The 26,133-nt window shown below is 44.6% G+C and overlaps 1 protein-coding gene across 2 annotated transcripts in view; it reads right to left on the bottom strand.

The window, feature by feature from the left end:
- LOC127620834 (interleukin-17 receptor B-like) overlaps positions 1-26,133 on the bottom strand; it is a 73,619-nt gene that overhangs the window by 31,920 nt on the left and 15,566 nt on the right. For both annotated transcript variants that reach the window (XM_052094094.1, XM_052094093.1), the window contains exons 4-6: positions 15,668-15,795; positions 3,571-3,706; positions 3,437-3,481 (exon numbers count right to left, since the gene is read on the bottom strand). In XM_052094094.1, the coding sequence (XP_051950054.1) occupies positions 3,437-3,481; positions 3,571-3,706; positions 15,668-15,795 (309 nt within the window). The remainder of the gene's footprint in view (positions 1-3,436; positions 3,482-3,570; positions 3,707-15,667; positions 15,796-26,133) is intronic.

The raw sequence follows: 26,133 nt of genomic DNA, 5'->3' as shown, positions 1-26,133 counted from the left end.
GACCGTCCAAGAGCCAGTGCCAGTAGCCATGACCGTCAAAGAGCCAGTGCCAGTAACCGTGACCGTCCAAGAGCCAGCGCCAGTGGTCGTGCCCATCCTAGAGCCAGCACCTCCAGAGCCATCCAGGGCTCCTCCTCTCGAGCCTACCAGGGCTCCGCCTCCCAAGTCTCTCAAGTCTCTCGAGTCTTCCAGGGCTCCTCCTCCCGAGCTTTCCAGAGCTCCGCCATCCGAGTTTCCCGAGCTTTCCAGAGCTCCGCCATCCGAGTTTCCCGAGCTTTCCAGAGCTCCGCCATCTGAGTTTCCCGAGCTTTCCAGAGCTCCGCCTTCCGAGTTTCCCGAGCTTTCCAGAGCTCCGCCTTCCGAGTTTCCCGAGCTTTCCAGAGCTCCGCCGTCCGAATTTCCCGAGCTTTCCAGAGCTCCGCCCTCCGAGCTTCCCAGAGCTCCACCTCCCAAGCCTCTCGAGCCTTCTAGGGCTCCGCCTCCCAAGCCTCTCGACCCTACCAGGGCTCCGCCCCTCAAGCCCCTCGAGTCTTCCAGGGCTCCGCCTCTCAAGTCTCTCGAGTCTTCCAGGGCTCCGCCTCTCAAGCCTCCCAAGCTTTCCAGAGCTCCGCCCTCCGATCTTACCAGGGCTCCGCCCCTCAAGCCCCTCGAGCCTTCCAGGGCTCCGCCTCTCAAGTCTCTCGAGTCTTCCAGGGCTCCGTCTCTCAAGCCTCCCAAGCTTTCCAGAGCTCCACCCTCTGAGCTTCCCAGAGCTCCGCCTCTCAAGCCTCTCGAGCCCGCCAGGGCTCCGCCTCTCGAGCCTACCAGGGCTCCGCCCCTCAAGCCTCTCGAGCCTCCCAGGGCTCCGCCTCTCGAACCTCTCGAGCCTTCCAGGGCTCCGCCTTCCAGGCCTCTCGAGCCACCCAGGGCTCCGCCTCTCGAGCCTTCCAGGGCTCCGCCCCCAGAGCCTCCTACGGCTCCACCTCCCGATCCACTCAAGCCTTCGACGGCTCTGCCCCCAGAGCCTCTCGAGCCTCCTGCAGCTCCGCCTCTCGAGCCTCCTGCGGCTCCGCCCCCGGGGCCTCCTGCGGCTCCGCCTCCAGAGCCTCCTATGGCTCCGCCTCTCGATCCACTCAAGCCTTCGACGGCTCTGCCCGCCGAGCCTCCCGAGCCTCCTATGGCTCCGCCGCTTGAGCCACTCAAGCCTTCGACAGCTCCACCCTCAGAGCCTCCCGAGCCTCCTATGGCTCCGCCTCCCGAGCTTCCTCCGGCCCCGCCTCTCGAGCCACTCAAGCCTTCGACGGCTTCACCCTCAGAGCCTCCTACGTCTCTGTCCCCAGAGCCTCCAGAGTCTTCCTGGTCTCCGCTCCTAAAGCCTCCCACGGTGCCGCCTACCTCGGCTCCACCTCCTGAGCCTCTTTCAGCTCCACCTCCTGAGCCTCCCTCAGCCGCGCCTTCTGGGCCTTCTGAGCCATCACCTCCCTCGGCTCCGCCTCAGAGGTCCTCCTTGGCTCCGCCTCACGCAGCACCGCCGGCCTCCCCTGTGGCCACTCCATCTCCTAGGCCACCAAAACCGGCCTCTGTTCCGTGGTCACCTCCCAGGCCACCAAAGCCGGCCTCTATCCTGTGGCCTCCTCCCAGGCCTCCTGACCTGGTCCCTGTCTTGTGGCCACCTCCCAGGGCTTCTGACCCTGCTCCCGTCCTGTGGCCTCTTCCCAGGACCCCTGATCCAGTCCCTGTCCTGTGGCCTCCCCCCAGACCTCCTGACCCAGCCCCTGTCCCGTGGCCTCTTCCCAGGCCCCCTGATCCAGTCCCTGTCCTGTGGCCTCCACCCAGGCCTCCTGACCCTGTTCCCGTCCTGAGTCCCCCCCTCCTGGCCTCCTGACCCAGTCCCCGTCCAGTGGCCTCCTCCCAGGCTCCCCAAACCTGTCCTTGCCCGATGGCCCGCTCCCAGACCATCAAAACCTGTCCCTGCCCGGTCGATACCTCCCTGGGCCCCTAACCCTCATCTCCACTTGTGCCCCCGTGGACTGTCTCACCTTCGTTCGTGCCCTCGTGGACTGACTCATTTCCCCGGACTTCCTGTCTGCCCCTGGCACCTCCCGGACCTGCCTGTCTTGCCCTCTGTGCCCCCGGACTTCCTGCCTGCCCAGTGTGCCCCCTGGTCTGCCTGTCTGCCCATGTGCCCACTTGTACTGTCTGTTTGCCCCTGGTGCCCTCATGTTGTCCTTGTGGATTTTTGTCTTTTGTTGTTTGTTGTCAAGGATCGTCTGGTATCCGATCCTTGAGGGGGGCTATGTAACGGTTACCCTGTCTTGTTTCACTGTTGCCCTCTTGTTTTCCATCTTGTCACTTTTGCACTTCTTAGTTTTCACTTTAGTCCCTTATGTAACTCCATAGTCCTCTGTTAGCGTTCGTGTTCCCTGTCATTGTTTGCACCTGCCCTCATTAGTTTGCCGTTTGCTTCTGTTAATCACCTTATTATCTTGTTTGAGTTCTGTTCGTTCATTGGCCCCTTTCCCCCTTGTTTATGTATTTATACCCTGTGTCTTTGTTCAGTCTCCGTCGATCGTTGTTTGATGTCAACCTGGTGTGTGTTTCCTCCTCGAGTCCCCTGTTTGCTTACGTCGTGTTTAGTTTGCTATTTTATGTTTCATTTCCCCATCGTGGGTTGTTCCTTTGTGTTTTCCTGTTTTAGTTCATCTAATAAAGTTCAAACTGCGTTTGGATCCGCATTTCCTCGTCTGCCTCGTTACTCAAGCATAACAGGCGTCCTCATATTTACATTTCTAAATACCTCCCACAGCGGTGTGATGTATATCAGGGCCTTAAGAAACCACTCAAGAAACCTTTGCTATGGCTTAGCAAATATTTGGAAAGTTGTCAGATAAACTCTGACATCAAGCAAAAGAAAAAATGTCAAAAAATTTTAAATATCTAGTTAATATGTACATCCATATTCAAAATATATTGAGGACTGATTTTCTTTGGCTTTTAAAACATAAAATTTCAGGTACAGTGTCTGTGGATGTACAACAGTGAAATTGTCAGGATCCTGTCATCTCTTTCCAATCTTGTTTCACACTTAGTGGCAGGATCTTCCTGACAAACCTGTTCTGTTTTGTTGTTTTTGACATTCAGATTGTGTTTCGGTTACCCATATGTTCCCTAGCCTTACCTGTCTGTTTCTGTCTCATTGCTCCTTCTCAATTGATTGCTCCCTGGTCGCACAACTTTTGTTAGCCCTTGCTTGTGTAGAAGGTCCACCTATTTCTCTAACCCCTGTCTATTTGTTGCCGTGTGGTTTTGGTTTGTGAACTTATTCCAGGTCAGTCTTTTTCTTTTGATCCTGTCGGTTTGTTGGCTTCTTTTTTTTTATCATGAAAGATTCCATCATTTATTCCTACCCTGCAGATGATTACTTTCTCTCCAAAACCTGAACAAAACATGGACTTACGTGTTGAACACTGTGGGTGATCGCTCATACGTTTACTCTCACATCCTAATAAGACAGAGATAAAACAATCAAATATCACATCACAGAGAGTGGAGAAAATTATATATAATACATTAAGATCAATTCAGTCTAACCTGGTGTTTTATAAGATGTGTTCTTTAAATATTTCCATCCTGTATTAGGTGGCGGTGGAGGAAGGTTAAAAGCTTGGATGTAATATTCAGTTGAAGGACTAACAGACACATCTGACAAGGTGAAACTGAACCATAACTATCAATCAAGAAAACATTCAGGTTAGGACACAGAAATAAAGTGTATGAATTAAAATCAGAATTCTATCAACACTTTGATTCTAGACTGAACATCTGTCAAAGAATGTTGAATTAATGGAATCTTCTGGGTTCAATACAAGATAAACTCAAATGACAGCATTTGTGGCATAATATTGATTACTATAAAAATAAAATCGAAGGTAGAAAGTCATAAATGTGAAGCTTATTTATAAATATATATACACAGTATCTCACAAAAGTGAGTACAACCCTCACATTTTTGTAAATATTTGATTATACCTTTTCATGTGACAACACTGAAGAAATGACGCTTTGCTACAATGTAAAGTAGTGAGTGTACAGCTTGTATAACAGTGTTTGCTGTCTCCTCAAAATAACTCAACACACAGTCATTAATGTCTAAACCGCTGGCAACAAAAGTGAGTACACCCCTAAGTGAAAATGTCCAAATTGGGCCCAAAGTGTCAATATTTTGTGTGGCCACCATTATTTTCCAGCACTGCTTTAACCCTCTTGGGCATGGAGTTCACCAGAGCTTCACAGGTTGCCACTGGAGTCCTCTTCCACTCCTCCATAACGACATCACATAGCTGGTGGATGTTAGAGACCTTGTGCTCCTCCACCTTCCATTTGAAGATGCCCCACAGATGCTCAATAGGGTTTAGGTCTGGAGACATGCTTGGCCAGTCCATCACCTTCACCTTCAGCATCTTTAGCAAGGCAGTGGTCGTCTTGGAGGTGTGTTTAGGGTCGTTATCATGCTGGAAAACTGCCCTGCGGCCCAGTCTCCGAAGGGAGGGGATCATGTTCTGCTTCAGTATGTCACAGTACATGTTGGCATTCATGGTTCCCTCAATGAACAGTAGATACCCAGGGCCGGCAGCACTCATGCAGCCCCAGACCATGACACTCCCACCACCATGCTTGAATGTAGGCAAGACACACTTGTCTTTGTACTCCTCACCTGGTTTCCACCACACACGCTTGACACCATCTGAACCAAATAAGTTTATCTTGGTCTTATTAGACCACAGGAAATGTAATAAAAAGTAAGGCCCAAGACATCCAGTAATCCATGTCCTTAGTCTGCTTGTCATCAGCAAACTGTTTGCGGGCTTTCTTGTGCATCATTTTTAGAAGAGGCTTCCTTCTGGGATGACAGCCATGCAGAACAATTTGAGCACTGACAGGCTGACCCCCCACCCCTTCAACCTCTGCAGCAATGCTGGCAGCACTCATACGTCTATTTCCCAAAGACAACCTCTGGATATAACGCTCAGCACGTGCACTCAACTTCTTTGGTCGACCATGGCGAGACCTGTTATGAGTGGAACCTGTCCTGTTAAATCGCTGTATGGTCTTGGCCACTGTGCTGCAGCTCAGTGTCTTCTTATAACCTAGGCCATCTTTATGTAGAGCAACAATTCTTTTTTTCAGATCCTCAGAGAGTTCTTTGCCATGAGGTGCCATGTTGAACTTCCAGTGACCAGTATGAGGGAGTGTGAGAGCGATGACACCAAATTTAACACACCTGCTCCCCATTCACACCTGAGACCTTGTAATACTAATGAGTCACATGACACCGGGGAGGGAAAATGGCTAATTGGGCCCAATTTGGACATTTTCACTTTTGCCAGCGGTTTAGACATTAATGGCTGTGTGTTGAGTTACTTTGAGGGGACAGCAAATTTACACTGTTATACAAGCTGTACACTCACTACTTTACATTGTAGCAATGTGTCATTTCTTCAGTGTTGTCACATAAAAATATATAATCAAATATTTACAAAAATGTGAGGGGTGTACTCACTTTTGTGAGATACTGTATACACACACACACACACACACACACACACACACATACAGGAGGCCAAAAGTTTGGAATAATTTTGAATGAGTTTGCTCTTATGGAAATAAATTGGTGTCATTCAACTGATCACAATGTTTTTTGGACATTAATAACATGAAAAATGACTATTATAATTAGAAAAAATATTCAGAACTTCTTAAACTACTTCAAAGAGTTGTCATCAAAAAATCCTCCATGTGCAGCAATGACAGCTTTGCAGATCCTTGATATTCTAGCTGTCAGTTTGTCCAGATACTCAGGTGACATTTCACCCCACACTTCCTGTAGCACTTGCCATGTGACTGTCTTGTAGGGCACTTCTCACGCACATTATAGTCTAGCTGATCCCACAAAAGCTCAATGGGGTTAAGATCTACAACACTGTTGTCCAATTATCTGTTGTCCAATATCTGTGTTTTCTATTACCAAATTAGCAATTTAGCATGATAACTCAAGGAATATAAAAATACTAACATTAATTCTTCTTTTGCATTATATGAACTGTATACAGTAGTTATTTAAACCGTCATTTACCAGGATTACAGGGTTAACACTGTTATGCTGTCATGACAACAAAGTTGTAAAACTGCTGACTGGGAGTTTATTCTCATATACTGTATACAATATATAATTTTATATTGAATAAATTGTATGATTTTGTAATACGGCACCCCGGCCCCAAAACTCTACAGTCCCAGCTCCCTGGACGCAGCTCTCTTGCCTCCGGACCCGCGACTACTCAGCTCCGGCAGGACAGCATTGACGAGTTCTGAAGACGCATCTCGAGGAGCTCTTCCTCAGTCTTTAAACTGCCCCCTTTGAGTCTTTTCTCAGCACCCAAGCCTCGGGACGCTCTTCTGCCTCCCGACGCACTATTACCTGCTCCCCCCCGCCGCAAAGCCCTGCCAGGTACATCAAAAGCATTTGTCCCATTAGTGCCCATCGAGCGGAGTTTGGACACATGGCTTTCGTTGCCCAACCCATCGCTTTACGGGCAGAGATCACGACTCTGCTTCTCAAGGATGCGATAGAGCCCATCTCTTCAGCCGAGATGAAGAAGGGTTTCTACAGCCCTTACTTCATCATACACAAAAAAAGTGGCGGGTTGTGACCAATCTTGTGACCAATCAGACTCCCGTTCAAAACTGGCCAATGGCACCTCCCTAGCAGACACCTACAGAGCAACAGGCTGGGCAACACCCAATACCTTTGCCAGAATTTACAATCTCAGGGTTGAGTAGGTCTCGCCCGTGCGTTGTCAGGACCGAGCCGGTAGAACTCAGTAACATGGCACAACTGACCGGCGCCCTTCACCAAGTTGATCCAGTGCCACTTGTCCCAGGTTAGCCACTAAGCGTCGCTTCCTGGATGCTCTCCTCCCTAGCCTTCTGGCCGGCGAATTCAGCAGAGCAATTCATGTCCAGACCCACTACGAGCCACAGGTGCTCTGTACTGGGGTCGGGGTCCACGGGCTTAGTTCCCTCCTCAGGCAACTCCCTGTGATGTATTTTCTGCGGTATGGTCCCCCTGTTGGTGGACCCGCGTCTCTCTTGGGCAGTCCCACTGCCCAGGTCGCCGTGCTTGTAGAGCTCCCCCCTCATAAGGGGGAGGACATGCGCACTGCTCCCATGTACGGCTTCACAACCCTCGTGGTGTATTTACCACATGCTACCTCCCCCTAGCTCGGGCAGGATGTGGCCTCTGCAGGGTCTTTCTCCCCTGAAAGAATGGGAAAGACCTCCTTCCCCAACGCATTCATAGCACTAAGATAGCCCCAGCCACTTTATATCCTATGCGACAGACATAGAGAGAGAAAAGGCCGCAGCTGCCGGGCTTGCTCCCATGCTAGTCATGTAGCACCTGTTCCCCCCTCAGGTGTGCTGGGAACCTAAGGTCTGAATATGACATCTCTTTTGGGGGCGTTGGGGAGGGCTAAGTGCAGCCGACACAGTCGTCTCTAGCAGCAGCCTGCTTGCATCCGTCTCTTCAGTTCACGTTACACGGACTAGTGCGTGGAGTTTTTGAATGGGACCCCTTTTGTCACTTCATTTGACACAATGTCAAGTGAGTGACAGAAGGGGAATGTCATGGTTACTGTCGTAACCTCCGTTCCCTGAGGGAGGGAACGAGACGTTGTGTCCCTTCTGCCACAGCACTAGACCTATCACTGTAAACAGCCGTGCCTTATTCTCGGCTCCTCAGTGCAAAAACCTGACTGACAGATGCACGCCCGCTTCCCTTTATACCCGTATTTCTGGGGGCGGGGCATGCAAATTCTGTCTGCCAATTTCACATTGGCCTTTTCTCAAGTTCAGAGGTATGCGAGGCTCCCAAGGAAGACCCCTTGTGTCACTTCATTCAACAAAATGTCTTGTTCCCTCCCACAGGGAACAGAGGTTATGACAGTAACCATGACGTTTGATCTTGTTATGGTTGATGTTCAAACCTTGTTTGCTCACATAACTGTGAGCTGTAATAAATTATATCCCCATTAAAATATGATAATAATTAAAAGTAGATTTGATAAATGGTAGGCTATATTTGCCCTTTGTATATCACAATATATAGGAACTGTATCTAAATTAAATAAGGGGTGATAAATTAATACTAATACAACAGGCTGGAAAAATAGACATTTATTCATTTTAATATCCTATATATATTTTGAATGGGACATCGGTGAATGGGAGACCACAAATGTTTTTATTTTCACTTACCCATTTGCTCCTATTACATTTGAATGACTTTCCAGAAGAGGAAATCATTATTTCTTTTCAACTGAAATGGAAATAAATTTAGAATAATATAGACATTGTTTGTCATTATTATCCAATGTATTTATCCAGTGTCTTTGTTTTATGTGTGTTACGATTCCTGGTTGTCTGCCCCGTGTTTCTTGTGTCCCCTGTCTCAAACTACAATTCCCATGATTCCCAGCCCTCATCACTGCCAGCTCTGTGTTCTTGTTCTCACCTGATTGTCATTTTGTCATTATAGTTTCTCTGTATTTAAACCCTGGTTGTTTGTTCAGACTCTGTCGATCGTTGTTGGTAGATGCCTGGATGTTGATATTTTGCCCTGCTCTCTCAGTTCATGTACCCTTTGAATGTTTTTCATGTTTTTGTTTCCGTTATCCCATCGTGGATGTTTCCTTTGTTCCTGTCTGTCTAGTTTTCACCTTGTTAAATAAAATCCGCATTTAGATCCTCACTCCTCGTCTGCCTCCACCTGCTAACGTTACAATGTGGTTATTTTGCTGTGATAGCCTGTACTGCTATTTTTCTGCTATTAACTGAAGTGATTTGGTGAAGTGATATGGAACCGTTATGCGGTCAAGACCAGGAACTTCTTCATAGCCGTTGGTTTACCTAAATGCCTTAGAACATTCGTCAACCAATCAGAATCAAGCATTTAAAAGCCCTGTGGTATACGTGAACATAATTACTTCCTGGGTTTTAATGCATGACCAGAACCCCAGTCTCTGAAGTTGTTGATGCAATGTGCTATTGTTCAGGCCAAAGAAAATAGGTAAACACATTTGATTTGATGCAAAAATGCCTGCTGAGAGATGCGCTTGTCAGTAAGCTGGGTTTACACATCGTCCATGAGCGGAGTGTGAATGCGTGTATATAGTATCGCTTTTAAGTCTTATGTGTAGAACTGGGCCAAAACATCTGGTTTACTGGTGTAACCCCTGTTCCATGATGGAGGGAATGAGACAATGTGTCGATGTAGTGACACTAGGGGTTCGATCTTGAGAGTCCCAATCACCCTTGCTTAAAATAGAAAAGGCCTTGAATCGGCGAGTGGAATTTGCATGCCACTCTCCGCCCGGACGTACGGTTATAAAAGGAGATGGCGTGCATCACCCATTCAGCTTTATGCTGAGGAGCCGATAGAGAGTCCCTGCCATGTCAGTGGACTGTTCAGCACAACGGCAGGAGGAACACAATGTCTTATTCCCTCCATCAGGGAACAGGGGTTACACCAGTAACCCATACATTCCCTGTCTGGATGTTGTGTCGATGTAGTGACACTAGGGGTTCCTATACGCCACAGCCACTGAACCAGCGAGCGCTTGACCAAGTTGTGACCTTCCAGCAAGTTTAGGTAAGGTGTCTCCATAGTCCTTTTAAGGGGGGAAGGCACTTACTCAAGGCGGCTACAGCGGTGTCCTTTTCTGATATTTGCTGTTAAGCAATTTCCTGCTGAGCACCTTCTAGAATAACACTGAGAAGTGCTCTTCCCTCTCCAGGAAGAAGGGCACTAAGGAGACCACATCCTACCAGAGGGAGGTTAACATGTGGAGAATACCTCACATGGACTTACCAATGGGTAGTTCACATATGGAATGAGACCACCGGGAGGACCCTATCTATGGAGATGGTACACAGCAACAGTGGCGAAGCAGAGAGAGCCTCTGATGAGGAGAAACACAGGGTTCACCAGAGGAGAAACCTGAACAGTGGAAATGCATCACACAGGATTACCCAAAGGGGAATCAGCATGTATGAAGCACTGAGCCCAAGTACATGGGCTCACCTGAAAAGGGGCATACCATGAGTACTGGGCCTGGTGGTGTCACTCCTCTGCCGAGTTCATCACCGAACAGCACTTAAGATTTAAAGAGGCATCCAGAGTTAACCAATTACAAGGAACTGTTGTGGACAAAATAATGCACATTATCACCTTGAAAATGGGGAAGGGTATAATGCAAGTGGTACACCCAACTGGCTGCCCGGCCTACCTGCTGTTACCTCGTAACACTAGGGACAAATTCGGTTCTATGTGTAGGTTGTAAAACCTCGCAAAGGTATTGGGTGTTGCCCAACCTGCAGCCCTGCATATGTCTGCTAGAGAGGCCCCCCTTGACAGTGCCCAGGAGGACGCAACACCTCTAGTGGTGTGCGCCTGAACTCCCAAAGGGCACAGCAGGTCTTATGACTGGTAAGCCAAGGAAATGGCATCCACAATCCAATGGGCCAGCCTCTGTTAGGAAACAGATTTCCCCTTCTGCTGTCTTCCAAAGCAGACAAAGTGCTACTCCGAGCATCTGAACCTCTGCGTGCAGTCCAGACAGATGCGACAAGGGTCTTCCTCCTCTGAAGTGAGCACCTGCAGGTTCACCACCAGAACACCAGTTCGTGAAGAACACCAGTTTGTGAAGAGACACCACTTCAAGGCATACAGCCGCCTTGAGGTGGGGGCTCTAGCCTGAGTGATCGCGTTTACCACCACTGGCGGAATATTCGCTAGGTCTTCCACGTCCGGTCCAGGAGACAGACGTGGAGATTCCAGAGTTCTGGCCACAGGTGCCAGAGAGTGCCCTGTCCCTGAGTGAGAAGGTCCTGCCTCAGCTGAATACGCCAGGGAGGGGCTACTGTCAGAAGCATCATGTCTGAGAACCACGTCTGGTTGGGCCAGTACGGTGCAATGAACAGGACTTGCTGCCCATCCTCCCTGATTTTGCACAATGTCTGTGCAATGAGGCTCACTGGAGGAAACGCATAATTGTGTACCAGGGCATCTGTGCTGAAGTGAGCCACAGACAGGGAGTACCAAAGTGGGCAGTGAGAGGACTCTCGGAAGGCAAACAGGTCTACCTGTTCCTCCCCGAATCTCTCCCAAATCAGCTGGACTACGTGGGGTGGAGTCTGATACTGATACACTGATACTGCTTGCCCATTGCACATGGTGCCCCAGCCCGAGTTCGAGGCATCTGTCATGACCACGATGCACCTTGAGACCTGCTCTATGGGAACGCCTGCCTGTAGAAATGAGAGGTCTGACCAAGGGCTGAAAGTCTGATGGCACTGTGGCGTGGAAGTCACACGATGGATGCCGTGGCGCCATGCCAACCTCGGGACTCAAATCTGTAGCCTGTGCTGAAGTCTCATATGCATCAACCCGAGGGGGAGAACTGCTGCCGAGGATGCCATATGCCCCAGGATCCTCTGAAATTGTTTCACTCGTTCCACTACCTGAAGCTTTTTAGGCAGGTCAGCACTGACTGTGCACGCTCGTCATAAGATGTGCAGTGAGAGTGACCGAGTCCAACTCCATACCAAGAAAAGTGATGCTCTGCTCTTTTTTAAAGATTGCTCTTCTCCCAGTTCACCTGAACCCCGAGTCAGTCACGGTGCTGAAGCACAAGGTCCCTGTGCACACACGAGTAAGCTAGGATTAGCCAGTTGTCGAGATAATTGAGGATACATATGCCCTTCTCTCTTAATGGGGCCAGGGCAGCCTCTGTGACCTGGTTAACGAGGGGACAGGCACAGACCAAAGGGGAGGACCTTGTCACTGGTATGCTTGTCCCTCAAAGGCAAACCGAAGAAAGTGTATGTGTCCAGGAAGGATTGATATGTGAAAGTATGCGTCATTCGGGTCGATGGCTGCGAACCAATCCTGATGTCGTACTGATGCCAGGATGCACTTTTGCTTTAACATCCTGAACGGAAGTCTGTGTAAGGCCTTGTTCAAAGCACGTAGGTCCAATATTGGCCGAGACCCTCACCCTCTCTTGGGCACAATAAAATCAGGGCTGTAAAGGGTGGCAACCTCTGCCCAGAGGACAGAAACACCATGGTACTGCACCACAGTGGAGAGGATGCCACTGAACCTGGGCAGGCGTCTGGCAAATTGGATAGTGTAGCCAAGGCGAATCATCCTGCTGAGCTACTGCATGGGGCTGGAGGGCTCTAACCTGGCCTCCAGACTCCGCGCCAGCAGCACCAAGGGGACGACTGGATTTATCGTGCCCGGGAAGGGTGGTTTGCAGCAAGACATAGCCTATACATTTCAAGAAGAGAAAAGCTTTTCTCCGCAATTCAAGCCCACAATGGAGACCAATGACTTGGGCGGTTGCGCGGCCCCAGAGACCAGCACACTTACCTGTTCACTGGACATCTCTTGACAGAGATTGAGGGAACAAGAGGTACTCATGTCCGACTGGTTGTCTGGAAAAACTTCCACCCCTCGGCCATCGCAAGTGTGATAATCTAGGGAATGAGGAAACTGCTCTTTTTTTTACCATGTGGGTGCCAAGGCACAGAGGGCGAATACACCATACGCTTGCCCAGGGGCAATGGTGGGGCTGGTAAGTTCACCAGGGCCAGACCGGTCAGAGTCAGTCACCTCATCCCTGGGTCACCCATGTCAGGGCCGCCTTGAAGCCTGTTCATCTGAGGCATCTTGGGGCCTTCCTATGGGAGGATCTTCTTCTAAAAGACCGGAGTTGGGCTCTGATGGTACGGGAGCCGGGGCTGGCGCCGCAGGAGGACGGTCCTGGCAAGAGGCAGACAGGGTGCGGGACTTCGGAAGCCTGAAGGTGGCCGAGTCGCGGCAAGATATGTTTGATTGCCTCCATCTGCTTCCTCACCGTCGGGAACTGAGAACTGCGAACACCTCGACAGTGTCGCCAAAAAGCCCCACTTTGGAGATGGGCACATCTAGAAAGTTAAACTTCTCGCCGTCACGCATCTCTGCATGGTTGAGCCAAAGGTGCCACTCTTGGACCACCAGAGGTGACATCGTCCATCCCAGGGCATGCATTGTGACCTTTGTCACCTGTAGTTCCTGCAAAAGCCCTGGGACGGTTCTACCCTCATGTAGATCCTTCAACGTCTTGACATGGTGGACCTGCAGGGTCCTGACCCACGGCCTTGTAAGCCTTCATCATCAGGTAGAGAACTTACAGGCCTTGGAAGGGAGCCTTGATCAGTCCCTCCAGGTGGCTGCACCGTGTGGCATAAATGCACCGCTACGGCATGCTCTACCCGGAGAAGCTCGACATATAGCTTAGCCGCTCCGCCGGTGAGGGTAGTTAGTTAGGTAGTTAGCCGTGGGCGGGAGCTCAGAAGATTTGTCTGCTTCCAACAGCAGAAGTCCACCCTCCAATGCTGCGACTGACTCATCCTCATCAGGTGCCCCGAACAAGACATTAAATCTGCCCTGAGGCAAACCGCCTGCATCGCTCGATAGCTCCTCTGGGTAGAACAAATTTGCTGGGGGATGGGAGGTCCTCGTCGACCCGGACACCTAAGTAACAGCCTAGGACGGACCGGGCTGGGAAGCAGCCGCGGTGGCTCCCTGCTTCACGAAGAAGGAGGTGAGCCATGACCACAATGTTCTCATGGGCATGTTCTGGCAATGAGAACATGACCCCTCCACAAAAGCTGCCTCGGTGTGCTGGCACAACAAGCACTCGAGACAGATCTCATGGGAATACGTAGGGGAGAGATAACGGCCACATCCAGTAGCACAAAGCCAAAAAGCCATCTTTAAAAAGACGACAATCATTTGTGCAAGCTTTTTTTTGAAGAAAATCTACTCTTTAGAATATACTCTTTTAGCAGCTGCAGACTCACCCAGGGGAAGCACAACAGTCGACCATGCAAGGGTGACTGCTGAAATGTGGCATAAATCCAGCAGAATAAGCATTGGTGACAGGGACGAACACACATGCGTTCAGATCCGAAGAATGAGTGATGCACGTCATCTCCTTTTTATACCCGTAGGTCAGGGGCAGAGAGTGGCATGAAAATTCCACTCGCCAATTCTCATTGGCCTGTGTGATTGGTGATTGGGGCTCTCAAGATCGAACCCCTAGTGTCACTACATCGACACAACGTCAAATGAGTGACAGACAGGGAACTCTGTTTCATTTCATTTTCCAGAGATATGAAAACCTATTCAGTTTATTGAATAACTTTCCTTGGGGAAGTTTTAAGTTCATAAATGTAAGTAACCTCACATTAAACCTTTGCTATTGTTGTTTCAAAGATGATTTTAGAGTTATTGTGAGTCTAAAATATCAAGACAGGAGAGAATAATTTAATGCACATGGCTGTAGCTTGTAGGATTGCTCATATTTATTGATATAGCAACATTCAGTCTAACTGAAGTGTGGCTGTGTGTATTTTTTTACTATTTTTGCGAATATATGGCGGTATGTTCTTTCTGTACATTTTACTGTGTTCTAAGCACCTGCCTGTAACCATTCATGTGTCTGAATCATGTTTATTTGTTTTCTAAAGATTTAACATAACATAGTGTAAATAAATGCATCATCTGATTGAAGTCTTAAAGTCTGTCCCAAATGCACACTTTTATAACTAATGCACCCTCATGGACTTGCTGACTAGTGCCCCAGCAGTCTGCCCTCGCTTACGTCACCAAAGTCTGGACTCAGAGGAAGACTGCAAGGGTGGAGGGTTCCATTTGGGACAAGGCCACAGAATTGCAAGAGGTATACCTACAGCATAACAGGAATTACCCATGTATATGTAACGGTAGCCAGCTGGTATGTGCTGTGCAGTGTGTGAACCTCACTCCCCTGGCCTCAAGACGCGCACTAGCAACTGGCGCTAGAGGCTGTTGCCGTTAGTTTCCTCATTAGCACTCCCACCTCCCATGCCAGCGATGCCGGATAAAATCCTGCTCGGAGTGGGTCCAACGCATCTAGTTACAGTGGTGCCGAAACCCGGGATGGGATTGAGGTTTAGGGGGGGGGGAGTGTAATGGTAGCCAGCTGGTATGTGCTATGCAGTGTGTAATCCTCACTCTCCTGGCCTCAAGAGTCACACTAGCAACTAACTAGATCATGTAACCTTTAGACTCCTAGTTAGCACGCTCACCTCCCATGCCGGCGAAGTCAGATCTAATCCCTCTCGGAGTGGGTCGAGCAGATCCAGTTACATTTAGTTACCACTGACATTCTATCTAATGCGATTAAATATCTCTCTCTCTCTTTTTTTAGATGGATAGGACAGCACATACACTGATACAGCTTTTTGTTTTTAATAAATAGTTTATTAATATTTACACTAATATTTACACTAACATTTTAGTACAATAAATTCATTTTAAAATAGTTGGCCTCTTATCTTAAATTATAGCATTTAAATGACTGAAGTTCAAATTTTAAAAGTTATCCATCATTAGAAAAATATAGATTCAAAATTAAATGTGCCATTTGCCAATGTTACAATCACACATTTATAATACAGTCTTACGTAGATGTGTAATTCAATATGTTTAAATAATTTGTGTATTTTAATTATAATTGTTGTATATTAAATAATTTACCTGTTGTAGGCCAGTGAAGTTGTTTTGCCCAGAGGTGAATGGAGGCTGGTACTGACATTTATAAGATAAAACATCCATCTCTTCTCCATTCAACTCTATCCATGTGCCGTTATTCCTGGTAATGCTGCCTACAATATGTTAAGATTGAAAACACAGTTTTCATTTAATCTACTTACAAATTTCAGAGCTATAAAGAACTTGCTGCACATCTTCTATTGCCAAAATAATCCTCCATCTCTTTTACTTAATACAAATGTAGATTTCCCATGTGGCCATGTTGACCAGCAACACATTCATTGACATATTATGACCAGATAGGTATGGATTATGAGTAGCGTTTTATGTTTGTTAAATCTTTCAATTTAAAAGAAATGCATGGTTTGAACATCTACATTTAGGAGGTCAGAATTTAATATGTTAAGCATTAATCCTTTGATAGATGTCTAGCCCAGTGGTTCTCAAACTTGTTCAGGTGGTGGACCACTTCAACAGTAAAACAAAAATTGCAGACCACCTAACCTCATTTGATGTCTTTTTCTTCAATCATGTCTTGAACCACTGTTCCATAATTAGGCTAAACTGCTGTGTTATTCTTATTTAATTGAAATTTAGGAACCTAACTAGTGAGTACACTTTCACTTACATAACACTCAATTACGTTACTGAAGTGAGAAAATAGAAACATTTTATCATCAAATTTAGTTTTTCACAATTATTGGTAAATATTGCTTTCACATTCATTGTTGTTATGAGTGGATTTTTGTCAATTATAGTTATTTTATTGATGTAGATCCCTTTTTTGTAGAAGCTATTTACACTTGCTATAAATAGTGTCAGATGCTATTTGTCTGCTGGTGTATGGTAGCTACTATTTTAAATCAGATGGCCTTCACCCAAACAAACTGGGCGCAAGAGTTCCCAGAATCCACTCAACCTGAATGGCTCACAAACACCTGCTCAGTATCTGGATAACCACAGGAAAACACTTCAGCAGCTGAATGGACATTCGGTTTACTCATCCCACAAGGAAAACAATAACACAATCCTGGCTGAGCCCCACTCACAGAGATTCAGCACCCAAGGACAACTTTCTGGAAGAAAAACAAGGAAGACTTGAGCTTCCAGAAACACCAGAGCCACAGCCCCTGTTACAACACGCTTTCTCCCTCTCACCAACATTACCCATTCTGAGCTTCTCTGAGAAAATGGAGGAACTGCTGAATGCTGGAACTCCTTTACAGCGAGCCCCCAAATACCAACCAAAAGCAGCAGGCCCCTCTACCACCAAAGCCTGCGGGCACAGCTTGCCCTTCCCGTCCTTCTGAGAGAGATCTCCAGCCACTGCCACGACACCAGGGCACACATCGTCCTTCTTCTGCTCCCGGTGAACAACAAACAACTGATAACAGCTCTAAGTGACATGTGTTAGGTCTTCACTCTGGTAGCAGCAACACTCACAAATGTACACAGAACAAGCGGGAACCCGATGTGCTTGTAGCTTTCTCTATATCTGTTATGTTAAGTGATAGAAAGACTAAGGCCTTCTCAAGACATATGGCAAACCTATCTAATCTGTTGCCTATTAGACGTCAATCCGAGATTGTTGTGAGGCCAAAACAAGATACTGTCAAGTTAGTACTTTTAAACATTCACTCACTTAAGAACAAGTTATTTTTAGTCAATGACCTAATCACCATCAACAATCTGGATTTTATGTTCCTAATTGAATCATTGTTAAATGACAGGTGCAGATCAACAGTCCTCAATAGATAAGCCCCTCCAAACTTTACTTTTGTGAGTGTCTGTACAGCTGTTAGGTGAGGTGGAGGATTAGCTGAAATATTTAAAGATGTCTTTCAATGCAAGCATGTGTCATTTGGTGGTTGTGGTAAAAGGTACTCCTTGTATTTTATTTATAATTATTTATAGGCCTCCGAAATATTCTCCAGCCTTTGTTTATGACTTTACAGAGCTGAACTTCCACCAATTTGTACTGTTTTGTTTTTGCTAGGGATTTCAACATTCATATATGTATGTGGCAGGACTGGTTATCACCCCTCCCACTTGTTTGAGGTTTGGCCAATGGCCTGGCACCTGTTGCGTATAAAGAGCACGGGCTACCAGTTCATTGATGTGCGTAATTTTCTGGGGCCGTGACGTCATCTGCGCGCCCTGCTGCTTTCTTTGCTGGAGTGCAGTGTTGACTGTGTTGATCGTAAAGACCGCTAAAGCTGCTTATCCGCTGGCTGTGCTGTCTACTGAGTGTGTACTCCTGGGAAGTTGAATGTGGACAATCGAGACAGTGTAAGATCTATCTGCGTTTCCTGCCAATGAGTTTTGTCGGAGACATTTGGCTCCATCCACCGCATAGTTTGGGATAGTGATCCTGGGACAGCATGCTTTGCTATGAGTATATTGCTCGAGCTTGAAGCTAAGGGTGAATGAATTGCAGTATAACATCCTCTGTTTTGTTTTAGGCATGCGCTAAGGGCAATAGCGGCGTTCCGAATGAGTATGTGCTCTGTGCCTCATCATAATGTGCTGATTGCTCCAACGCCCTGCGCTTCAGCATAAGTGCTGTTTGCTTTGCTTCATCATAGACTGCTGTTCTGTTTCCACGGTTTATCCCGCGTCCAGCACAGGACTGATACGCTGTCCACGAGCTCATGTTGTCTTAAATTGAATGTTCTGTGCTGGGCTCAGTGATTTAGTGCTTGGGGTTTCTTTTTCTGTCTTTCTTGTTTATTTCTTTAATTGATTTCAATGGTCAAGTAAGTTTTGAATTTATATCTTTGTTTTGAATTTAATGGTGATTAGAGAATTACTGTATTACAGTATTACTTATCAAAACAGTATAAATTTGTAACTCAAATTTGGTTGAGTTACACTGCCGAATCCATTTTGACCATTTGTTTTATTTACTTTTGAGTTTATACTGTGTCTTTGTTATTTTTTTAGGGTTTTGATTTGTGACTGCTGAGTAGGGACCAACTGGTTGGTTCCTTCTTGGGGTTGTATCAATTAATTCATTATATAGCTGTATGTTGTTTTCTTTGCATATCTATGCTCTTTCTTAATGTCTTTTTTTCGTTTGTTGACAGGACCTGGGCACCCGGGGGGGCAGACGAGTGATCTTTGGTGGTGGCCTCCTCACTGTGTGTTGTGGTTTGCTCCGACATGAGTTGCTGAGTGTGTGCTAGTGTGTGTGTGCACTGGTGAATAGAGTGATTTTTCCTAAGGGTGATATCTTGAGACTGCCCCTGTTGGTAAGCCCGGGTTCCTCTGTTGCCCACGATAAAATTAACAAGTAGATGAGCGTGATTGTTGGTCAATGCTTTTAATTATTGTGTCTTTTAACCAATTAATAAACTTTTTGTATGATTACCATTGTCTCTGATTCCGTCTATGATTAGGATCTGCGTGTGCCTTTTAGTTAGAGGTTGTTAATTTCTTGGGGTGAAATTCCTCAGGTGGCGTAGTCGAAAATAATATCAACCGGAGTTTTGAGCGTGGGTATAATTATTTGCTCCGCCCGACTCCATCTATAATAGAGCTGCCTCACGCGCTTTGCCACATGTAGATAATCCTGAACACAACACTGCAAATGAACTCATAACAGCTGTAAACACATTTGATCTGACTCAGCATGTAAATGGGCACACACACTGTACACACTCTTAATCTGCTCATTAGTAAGGGTCTGAACAATTCACCCACTGTTATTATGGACGTAGCGCCATTTGCTTTGTTTTATATATTGATATCTCCTGCCACTGAATTAGATGTGTCTCTATCAAAAAGAGGCCAAAATGACAATACTAGTGTGCAATTTGTGATGGATTTATCTATGACACCTAGTATATTTGCAGAATTTGTTGATGCTCTCCTTGATAACTTAAAGGTTAAAAATGCAACTGATGACAATGCTTCAGTAAAGTTGAACCCTGAACTCTGAGTTGATTAAACAAACCATTGCTTATTCGCAGGTATTGATTCCAGAATCCCAGTTTTGGGTTAGTTTACTCAACCCAGCTGAGTTTGAAACTTGCACATTCATGTTGATCTCTGAAAGGCGTTCTCAACAGAGTGTCGGAGTCACCATGGAAACGGATGCTTAGAAAAATGGTGCGCTATATTTCAGTGAAGCAGAACTTTACATTTTAAATTACAGCCAATAAGTATTATACAGTCGTTATCACTCTTTTTAGCAATAGTGGCTGCATCAGTTTAGAACTGAAAGTTTGCTTGTAGGAAAACATACTGAATCAATGAGTACGTTTTTCTATAATTCATAAAGTTCTAACGTTCTTGTAAAAGCCTAAATCTATGCTCTAGTTTGCTCTAGAGCATAGATTTGGTTTGAACAGTGGGCATTTTCCCATATTTCCATTGATCATGGTATAAATTATAATTGTACTTGCTTGTTTTGATTACTGGGGGGTTTACCTCCTCCCCAAACCCCCTGAATCTATGCCCCTGACCACAAGCAAAGATTAATAGAGTGCAACAGTATGGATTCTTGAAATATTTTCCACAATAATTTTACTAACCCTACCAGCTCTGAGGAGAATCACATCACAAACTTTGTTTTAGCATACACAATCAATGAACAACCTTGTATCTCACAGTAGGTCTGTCTTTAAAGGTTTATAAGTTATAGTTGAAAATCAATTAGTCTATGGAATAAATTAATTGTATTTTTACTTCTGGAACCAGACTGTAGCACTCTACTGTAAAATTTACATTAACATTACAAAATGCTCCTTTCACATAAGGAAAAACTTAAGGTGGTTTTTCCTTAAAAATTTAAGGTTTGCTTCTGTCTCTTCTTATAATCCCAGACTGACTCAATATTCAGTGGAGGACTCTGTGGGGACCATGCCATCTGTTGCAGGGCTCCCTGTTCTTCTGTTCTATTCTATTTGCAAAATAAATGTTTGGAGTCTAAAGTATATATTTCCTATTAACACACTAATGTGAAAATATAAATAACCATCTTAAGACAAATGTTTTGTGAAGCATCATATGTGCCTAATACTTTTGCAGAGTACTGTATATATTTATATATTACAAAAAATTAACAAATGTAATCAATTTGTATCAGGGATTAGAAACAAACAGTTTAAGCAATGAAAAACGATAAAATAATAATATTTTTGCTGAACATATAAGAAGACTGGAACAACAATTTTTTCATGAAACCAAAGACAAAATAATTTCCATGATTACCTCTTGCTGTTGCCTGAATTCTATTATAGTCCACTTGCTCTTATGAATGAAATTAGTTCACCAGTCAGTGACTGCATGTGGCTGATGCGCCAGCTATATTTCTATATTTGTTTCCAATTTTATCAGCTAATTTTAAATAAAATGTTCCTATATGCTTTACCATATCACATAAAAATGTTTCAAATGAAATAGAGGGTGTGGGCGAATGACATGGGGGATAGTATTGTGCTACATATAATTATTATCTGTCAGTCAGATGGACTTGTAAAATTGTATGTAGAAAATGTAGAAAACATCTACAGTTGTAAAATTTCATCATGGCCTGAGTTTTCCAATAACATTGCAACTAAAATTTTAAGGTCATATCGTCACATGTTTTTGCTTGAACTGGCATGTATATTGCTCACTATATGGGGGGGGGGTCATGAATATTAATTTGGTTATGTGCAGATAATAATCTGGATTCACGATAGAGCATCGCTGTCCGCTGTCAATCAACAAGAACTTATAACATTAACAATAAAGAAACTTCAGAACTGGATCTCCACTTATAATAAACAGACACAAATGAAAAGGAAACTCCTTCTCAAGAACTGGAGATGTTTCTTCGGCATTAGACAACTGATGAAATCTATTCCAAAAAGTAGCTGGGACTGTGATGGAAAAGTTTTAGTTAAGTAAAAGATAGCTAAGAAGATGCAAAGGGTCAGTGCAAGTGGAATCTTTTAAGGGAAACTGGAAAATGGAAATCTGACATTATTGAACCCTATGTACTGGAACATTCAACTAACGATGACTGGAATTTTCATCATATTCTTTATTTATAACAATATATCATAATGTTGATCTCTTGCCAAGAAGTTTAGCTAATCCTAACCATGTCCAATCAAAATGAAGTAAACAAGTATTATGGGAGTTACGCATGTAAAAATGCATAGAGTTATTTTGTTTGGGAGAGTCTCTACTGGAAAGAGATCTCACAGATCGTATACTAATAAATGAGACAAAGAGAAACTGGAGTCCGGTTGAGTTATTTGCTGCAGCATACTGTAAGTTAAGATAAGTGAGTTGCAGTGACACAATACAACAATCTCGGACTGAGTGAGTATTGTTAGTTAGAGGGACATACAACAATCTCAGATCGAGTGAGTATTGTCCGTGGCAGGATGTTGCCAAACTATCAAGCAGATGCTGAGTTGTAAAACACTGATGACCAGTTACCAGGTACCAGGTTAGTTTGGTAGTTTAGGGAATTTTCTTCTATTTTGGGTCAGTACTGAAAATGTACATGACAGTTTGGCGAGCAAGAATAAGGAGTCCTGGGGGGAGGGGTTCTCTCTGTTTTACAAATTTTGGTATAGAAACACGTGGGGTTAATGCTAAAGTTTTTCTTTTTTCATCTATTTTATTTGGTTCTGGGGAAAGTTCGGGTGTTGATTGTTGCACCAATGTGGAATGTGGTCTGTATAATTGTATTTTTGACACACAATAAAAATTTTCGAATATGTAAAAATGTTAATATTAGTGAATTGTCTCAATGGGTGGGGGCACCCAATAAAAAGAAAGGTTAAATGTAAGAAATATGATAACCACAGGAAGCTGAAAATATGGGAAGATATGGGGTGGACAAGTTTTCTTTAGTACTGTCTCAAGTAAGAGAAGGGGAGTCATTACATTGATAAGTAAACATCTACAATTCAAAAGTCTCAAACAGATTAAGATAAATTAGGAAGAATTATTATTATTTTAGCAGAAATTCAGGGGCAAAGGTTGATTTTGGCTAATATTTACACACCTAATACTGACGATCAGGGCTTTTTTCAGATATTGAAGGGATGTTGCAAGCCGATGGCACCCCTTATGATATAATATTGGGAGAAGACTTTAATATATTGATGAACTCAGTCCCTAAGATAGTGAAGCAAAAGCATGCAAGCCCCCTAGAGCAACATTGACGCTTCATAGGATGTGTAAACATCTTGGTCTTACAGATATTTGGAGACTTTTGAACCCATCTGGTAGGTACTATAAATTGATTTCATCAGTCCATAAGATTTATTCTAGAAAAAAATGTTTTATGTCTAAGTCCCTCACTTCATCTGTTCATCTGGAAATATTTTTGTCTCAGATCACGCCCTGGTGAGTTTAGAGGTGTTGCCACATATGGAGAAAAATAAATCATATAGTTGGCATTTTAATGTATCCCTTTTGCAAAATCCTGAATTCCAACAAATGCTGAAATCAATGTCTATATGGAGATCAACTGGTCCTCGTTATGCACTTAATGCGGTGCTTAGGGGTCAGATCATACAGTATGCCTCATTCATCAAAAAATGCAAAGCGAGAACTCGTGCAGTTGGAAGGGAATATTAAAAGTGCCGAGGCAGAGCTGAAGCGCCGAATGTCTTCTGATGGCCTCAGAGAATTGACCCGATTGAAACACAGATATAATACTATTTTGAATACTATTCGTGGAAGGTGGAGTTTTGGCTATTCAGGGCAAGACATATTTTGAGTAGGGGGACAAGGCAAGGAAGCTTTTGGCTAAATATATAAAGTAGAGGGAGTCTTTTTCTACCATTCCCTCAGTGAAAGCTGCTGATAGTGAAATATTTTCCTCAGCCATTGATATTAATAATGCTATTAAAGCATCTTGATCTCTATAGTTCCACGTCTTCATCTACTGATGAAGACATTAGAAAATGTGTGGAATCATTAGATCTCCCTAAACTGACATCTGAGCAAAAAAAAATAATTTTGATTCTGAGATAACCTTGGAAGAGCTTGGCGGTGTAATTAAGTTCTTGCCTGCAGGCAAGGCTCTGGGGTCCGATTGTTTTGCCGCTGAATTATTAAGATCTTATGGTACAGAACTGGCTCCACTTTTGTTAGAAGTTTATACAGAATCATGAAAGAATGGAAAGCTTCCGCCAACCATGACACAAGCCCGGACAAGTCTGATTCTTATAAATTACAAAGATCCAAGCAAGTGTAAGAGTTACCATCCAATTTCCCTGATTCATCTAGATGTAAAATTATTGTCAAAAATTCTGACTAACCGATTAAGTAAAGTTATGACATCCCTTGATGTGACATGACCACAGGAGTGTTCGCTGGGGGTTAGGGTGAGGTTGGTGATTAGGGAGGGATATTTGTGGGGGTTAAATGTTGATTTGTTGTGTATGTGTTGTGTTTTTCTCTGCTGTGTATTTTTTAATCAAAACAAATGTTAATTAAAATAAGCAGGAAACAAACAAGGGGCAAGTGCCACTAGCAGCTGAAAGATGTCATGATCAGTGTTTCCATGGAAACAATCAGGATTCCCATGGAAATTCTGATTCTGCATGCGAGTGGCACCTGAAACACATGAGGGCAAAACATAAACACACTTTGACCACAACAATTAGGGAATGATGATGCCACGGTCTTCGGCAAAAATTCAACCTGACAAGGTGACAGGACTGCGACATCACCAGAAAGAGCATGGTTGTAACTCGTGCACGACGGTCACTAACAACTGGACACATGTGCTCACATAAAAAGGTACACAAAATATGAGACAGGACGATAATGCCATGGTCCCATCAGACAGAAACCAAACCTGACAAGGTGACAGGACCGTGACAAATGGTGATAATAAGATAAGAGGACAGGTTTATCTTATAAGCCTCTGGACAATTTAGATCTGATGTTTTTGTTGAGGGCTCGAGCCTCAGAGCCTCAAGAAGGTTCTATTTGTTGTGTTTCTGTGTCTACAGCAAAAGCTGTGTACACACAGAATTATGTTATTATTGAAACTAAAAAGTTCATACTGAATAGATAGAGAGATATTAAGATATACCATTTTTGAAAAGAAATAGAATGAAATAACACTACGGTATTTAGATGCAATAAAAAACTGCTAAAGTGAACTTGAAATTGGAGGTAGACCAGAAAAACTTTGCTTTTATTTCAAATTAAGATTTTATGGTCACTCAAAAACAAGGAAAAAACAAAGAGGGATGAATATATTTGTTGATAAATATTGTTGTTGCTTCACAAAGAGAGAAGAGTTGAGGGGAGCAATGGGAGGGTTAGCTGAAATGAGACTGCCACTAGGGTGAAATTCTTCCTGGATAAATTAATGCTAACGTCAAAGCCTGCACAGATGAGGCAAAATTGATGTTCCTCCAACAGAAGGACCACATCTGAGATTAGAAGAGTGTTTTGTTCATTGTTGTGCATGAAATAAACTGCATCTTTTCATGAACATTTTATCTGTGTTTATTCATCCATGCCATATGTATCTCCATTACCACCACTACTGACCCCCTCTGTTACCCTATGACATTACAACCAATCATCACATCCCCCTTTCTTTAAGGCAAACATTTCAACAATAAACCAAACAAACTACCAGCAAACAGCTGTTGTACCTAATTTCTTACTTTAACATTGTATTACTGTCAATTACTATTATCACAGATTCAGTCTCTCAGGCTTTCTACTTATTCTGGTAGATCTTCTCAGCACATGTTCACCTGGAGTATGTGCATTGGTGTTACAGTCTGTGACAGGTGGAGAAATGGACTCAGACTCAGTGTGGGCATTGCCGAGCTCTGGGAAAGTCTCTTGTGTTTTAAGAAGACTGCGGCGATTACGTCTGAATATTTGTCCTTCCTCAGTCCTCACAGTGAAAGATTTTGGAGCTACTTCCTGAAGAACAGTTGCTTTTGTTTTCCAACCATCAGGATTTTCGATCCTGACCATGTCATTAGTCAACAGAAGTGGAAGCTGCTTAGCTGTCCTGTCATAGAATGACTTCTGCTTCATTTTTGTTGTTTTAGTTTTTGTTCAAGCCTTGAATCTTTGTTTTGTTTCATGTAGCTTGGCAATGTGGTGCGCAGTTTTCGACTCATCAACAATTCAGCAGGTGACAGTCCGCACTCCAGTGGTGATGCTCTGTAACTTAATAGAGCAAGGTAAGGATCTGAGCCACTGTCAGCAGCTTTCTTTAGGAGCTGTTTGAGAATGTGGACTCCTTTTTCCGCTTTTCCATTTGACTGCGCATACAGAGGACTGGATGTCACATGCTTGAAGTCGTACTGTTCTGCAAAGTCATGCCATTCTTTACTACTGAAACATGGTCCATTATCACTCATTACAGTGTTTGGTATGCCATGCCTGGCAAAAATGGATTTTGCATGGGTTATGACACAGTTAGATGATGTTTTTGAAAACAAAGCCATTTCCGGAAA

The sequence above is a fragment of the Xyrauchen texanus genome, chromosome 27, assembly GCF_025860055.1.
Source record: "Xyrauchen texanus isolate HMW12.3.18 chromosome 27, RBS_HiC_50CHRs, whole genome shotgun sequence".
Taxonomy (NCBI): Eukaryota; Metazoa; Chordata; class Actinopteri; order Cypriniformes; family Catostomidae; genus Xyrauchen; species Xyrauchen texanus.
The sequence above is the reverse complement of the archived record's forward strand: the minus strand, read 5'-3'. Positions and strand labels throughout refer to the sequence as shown.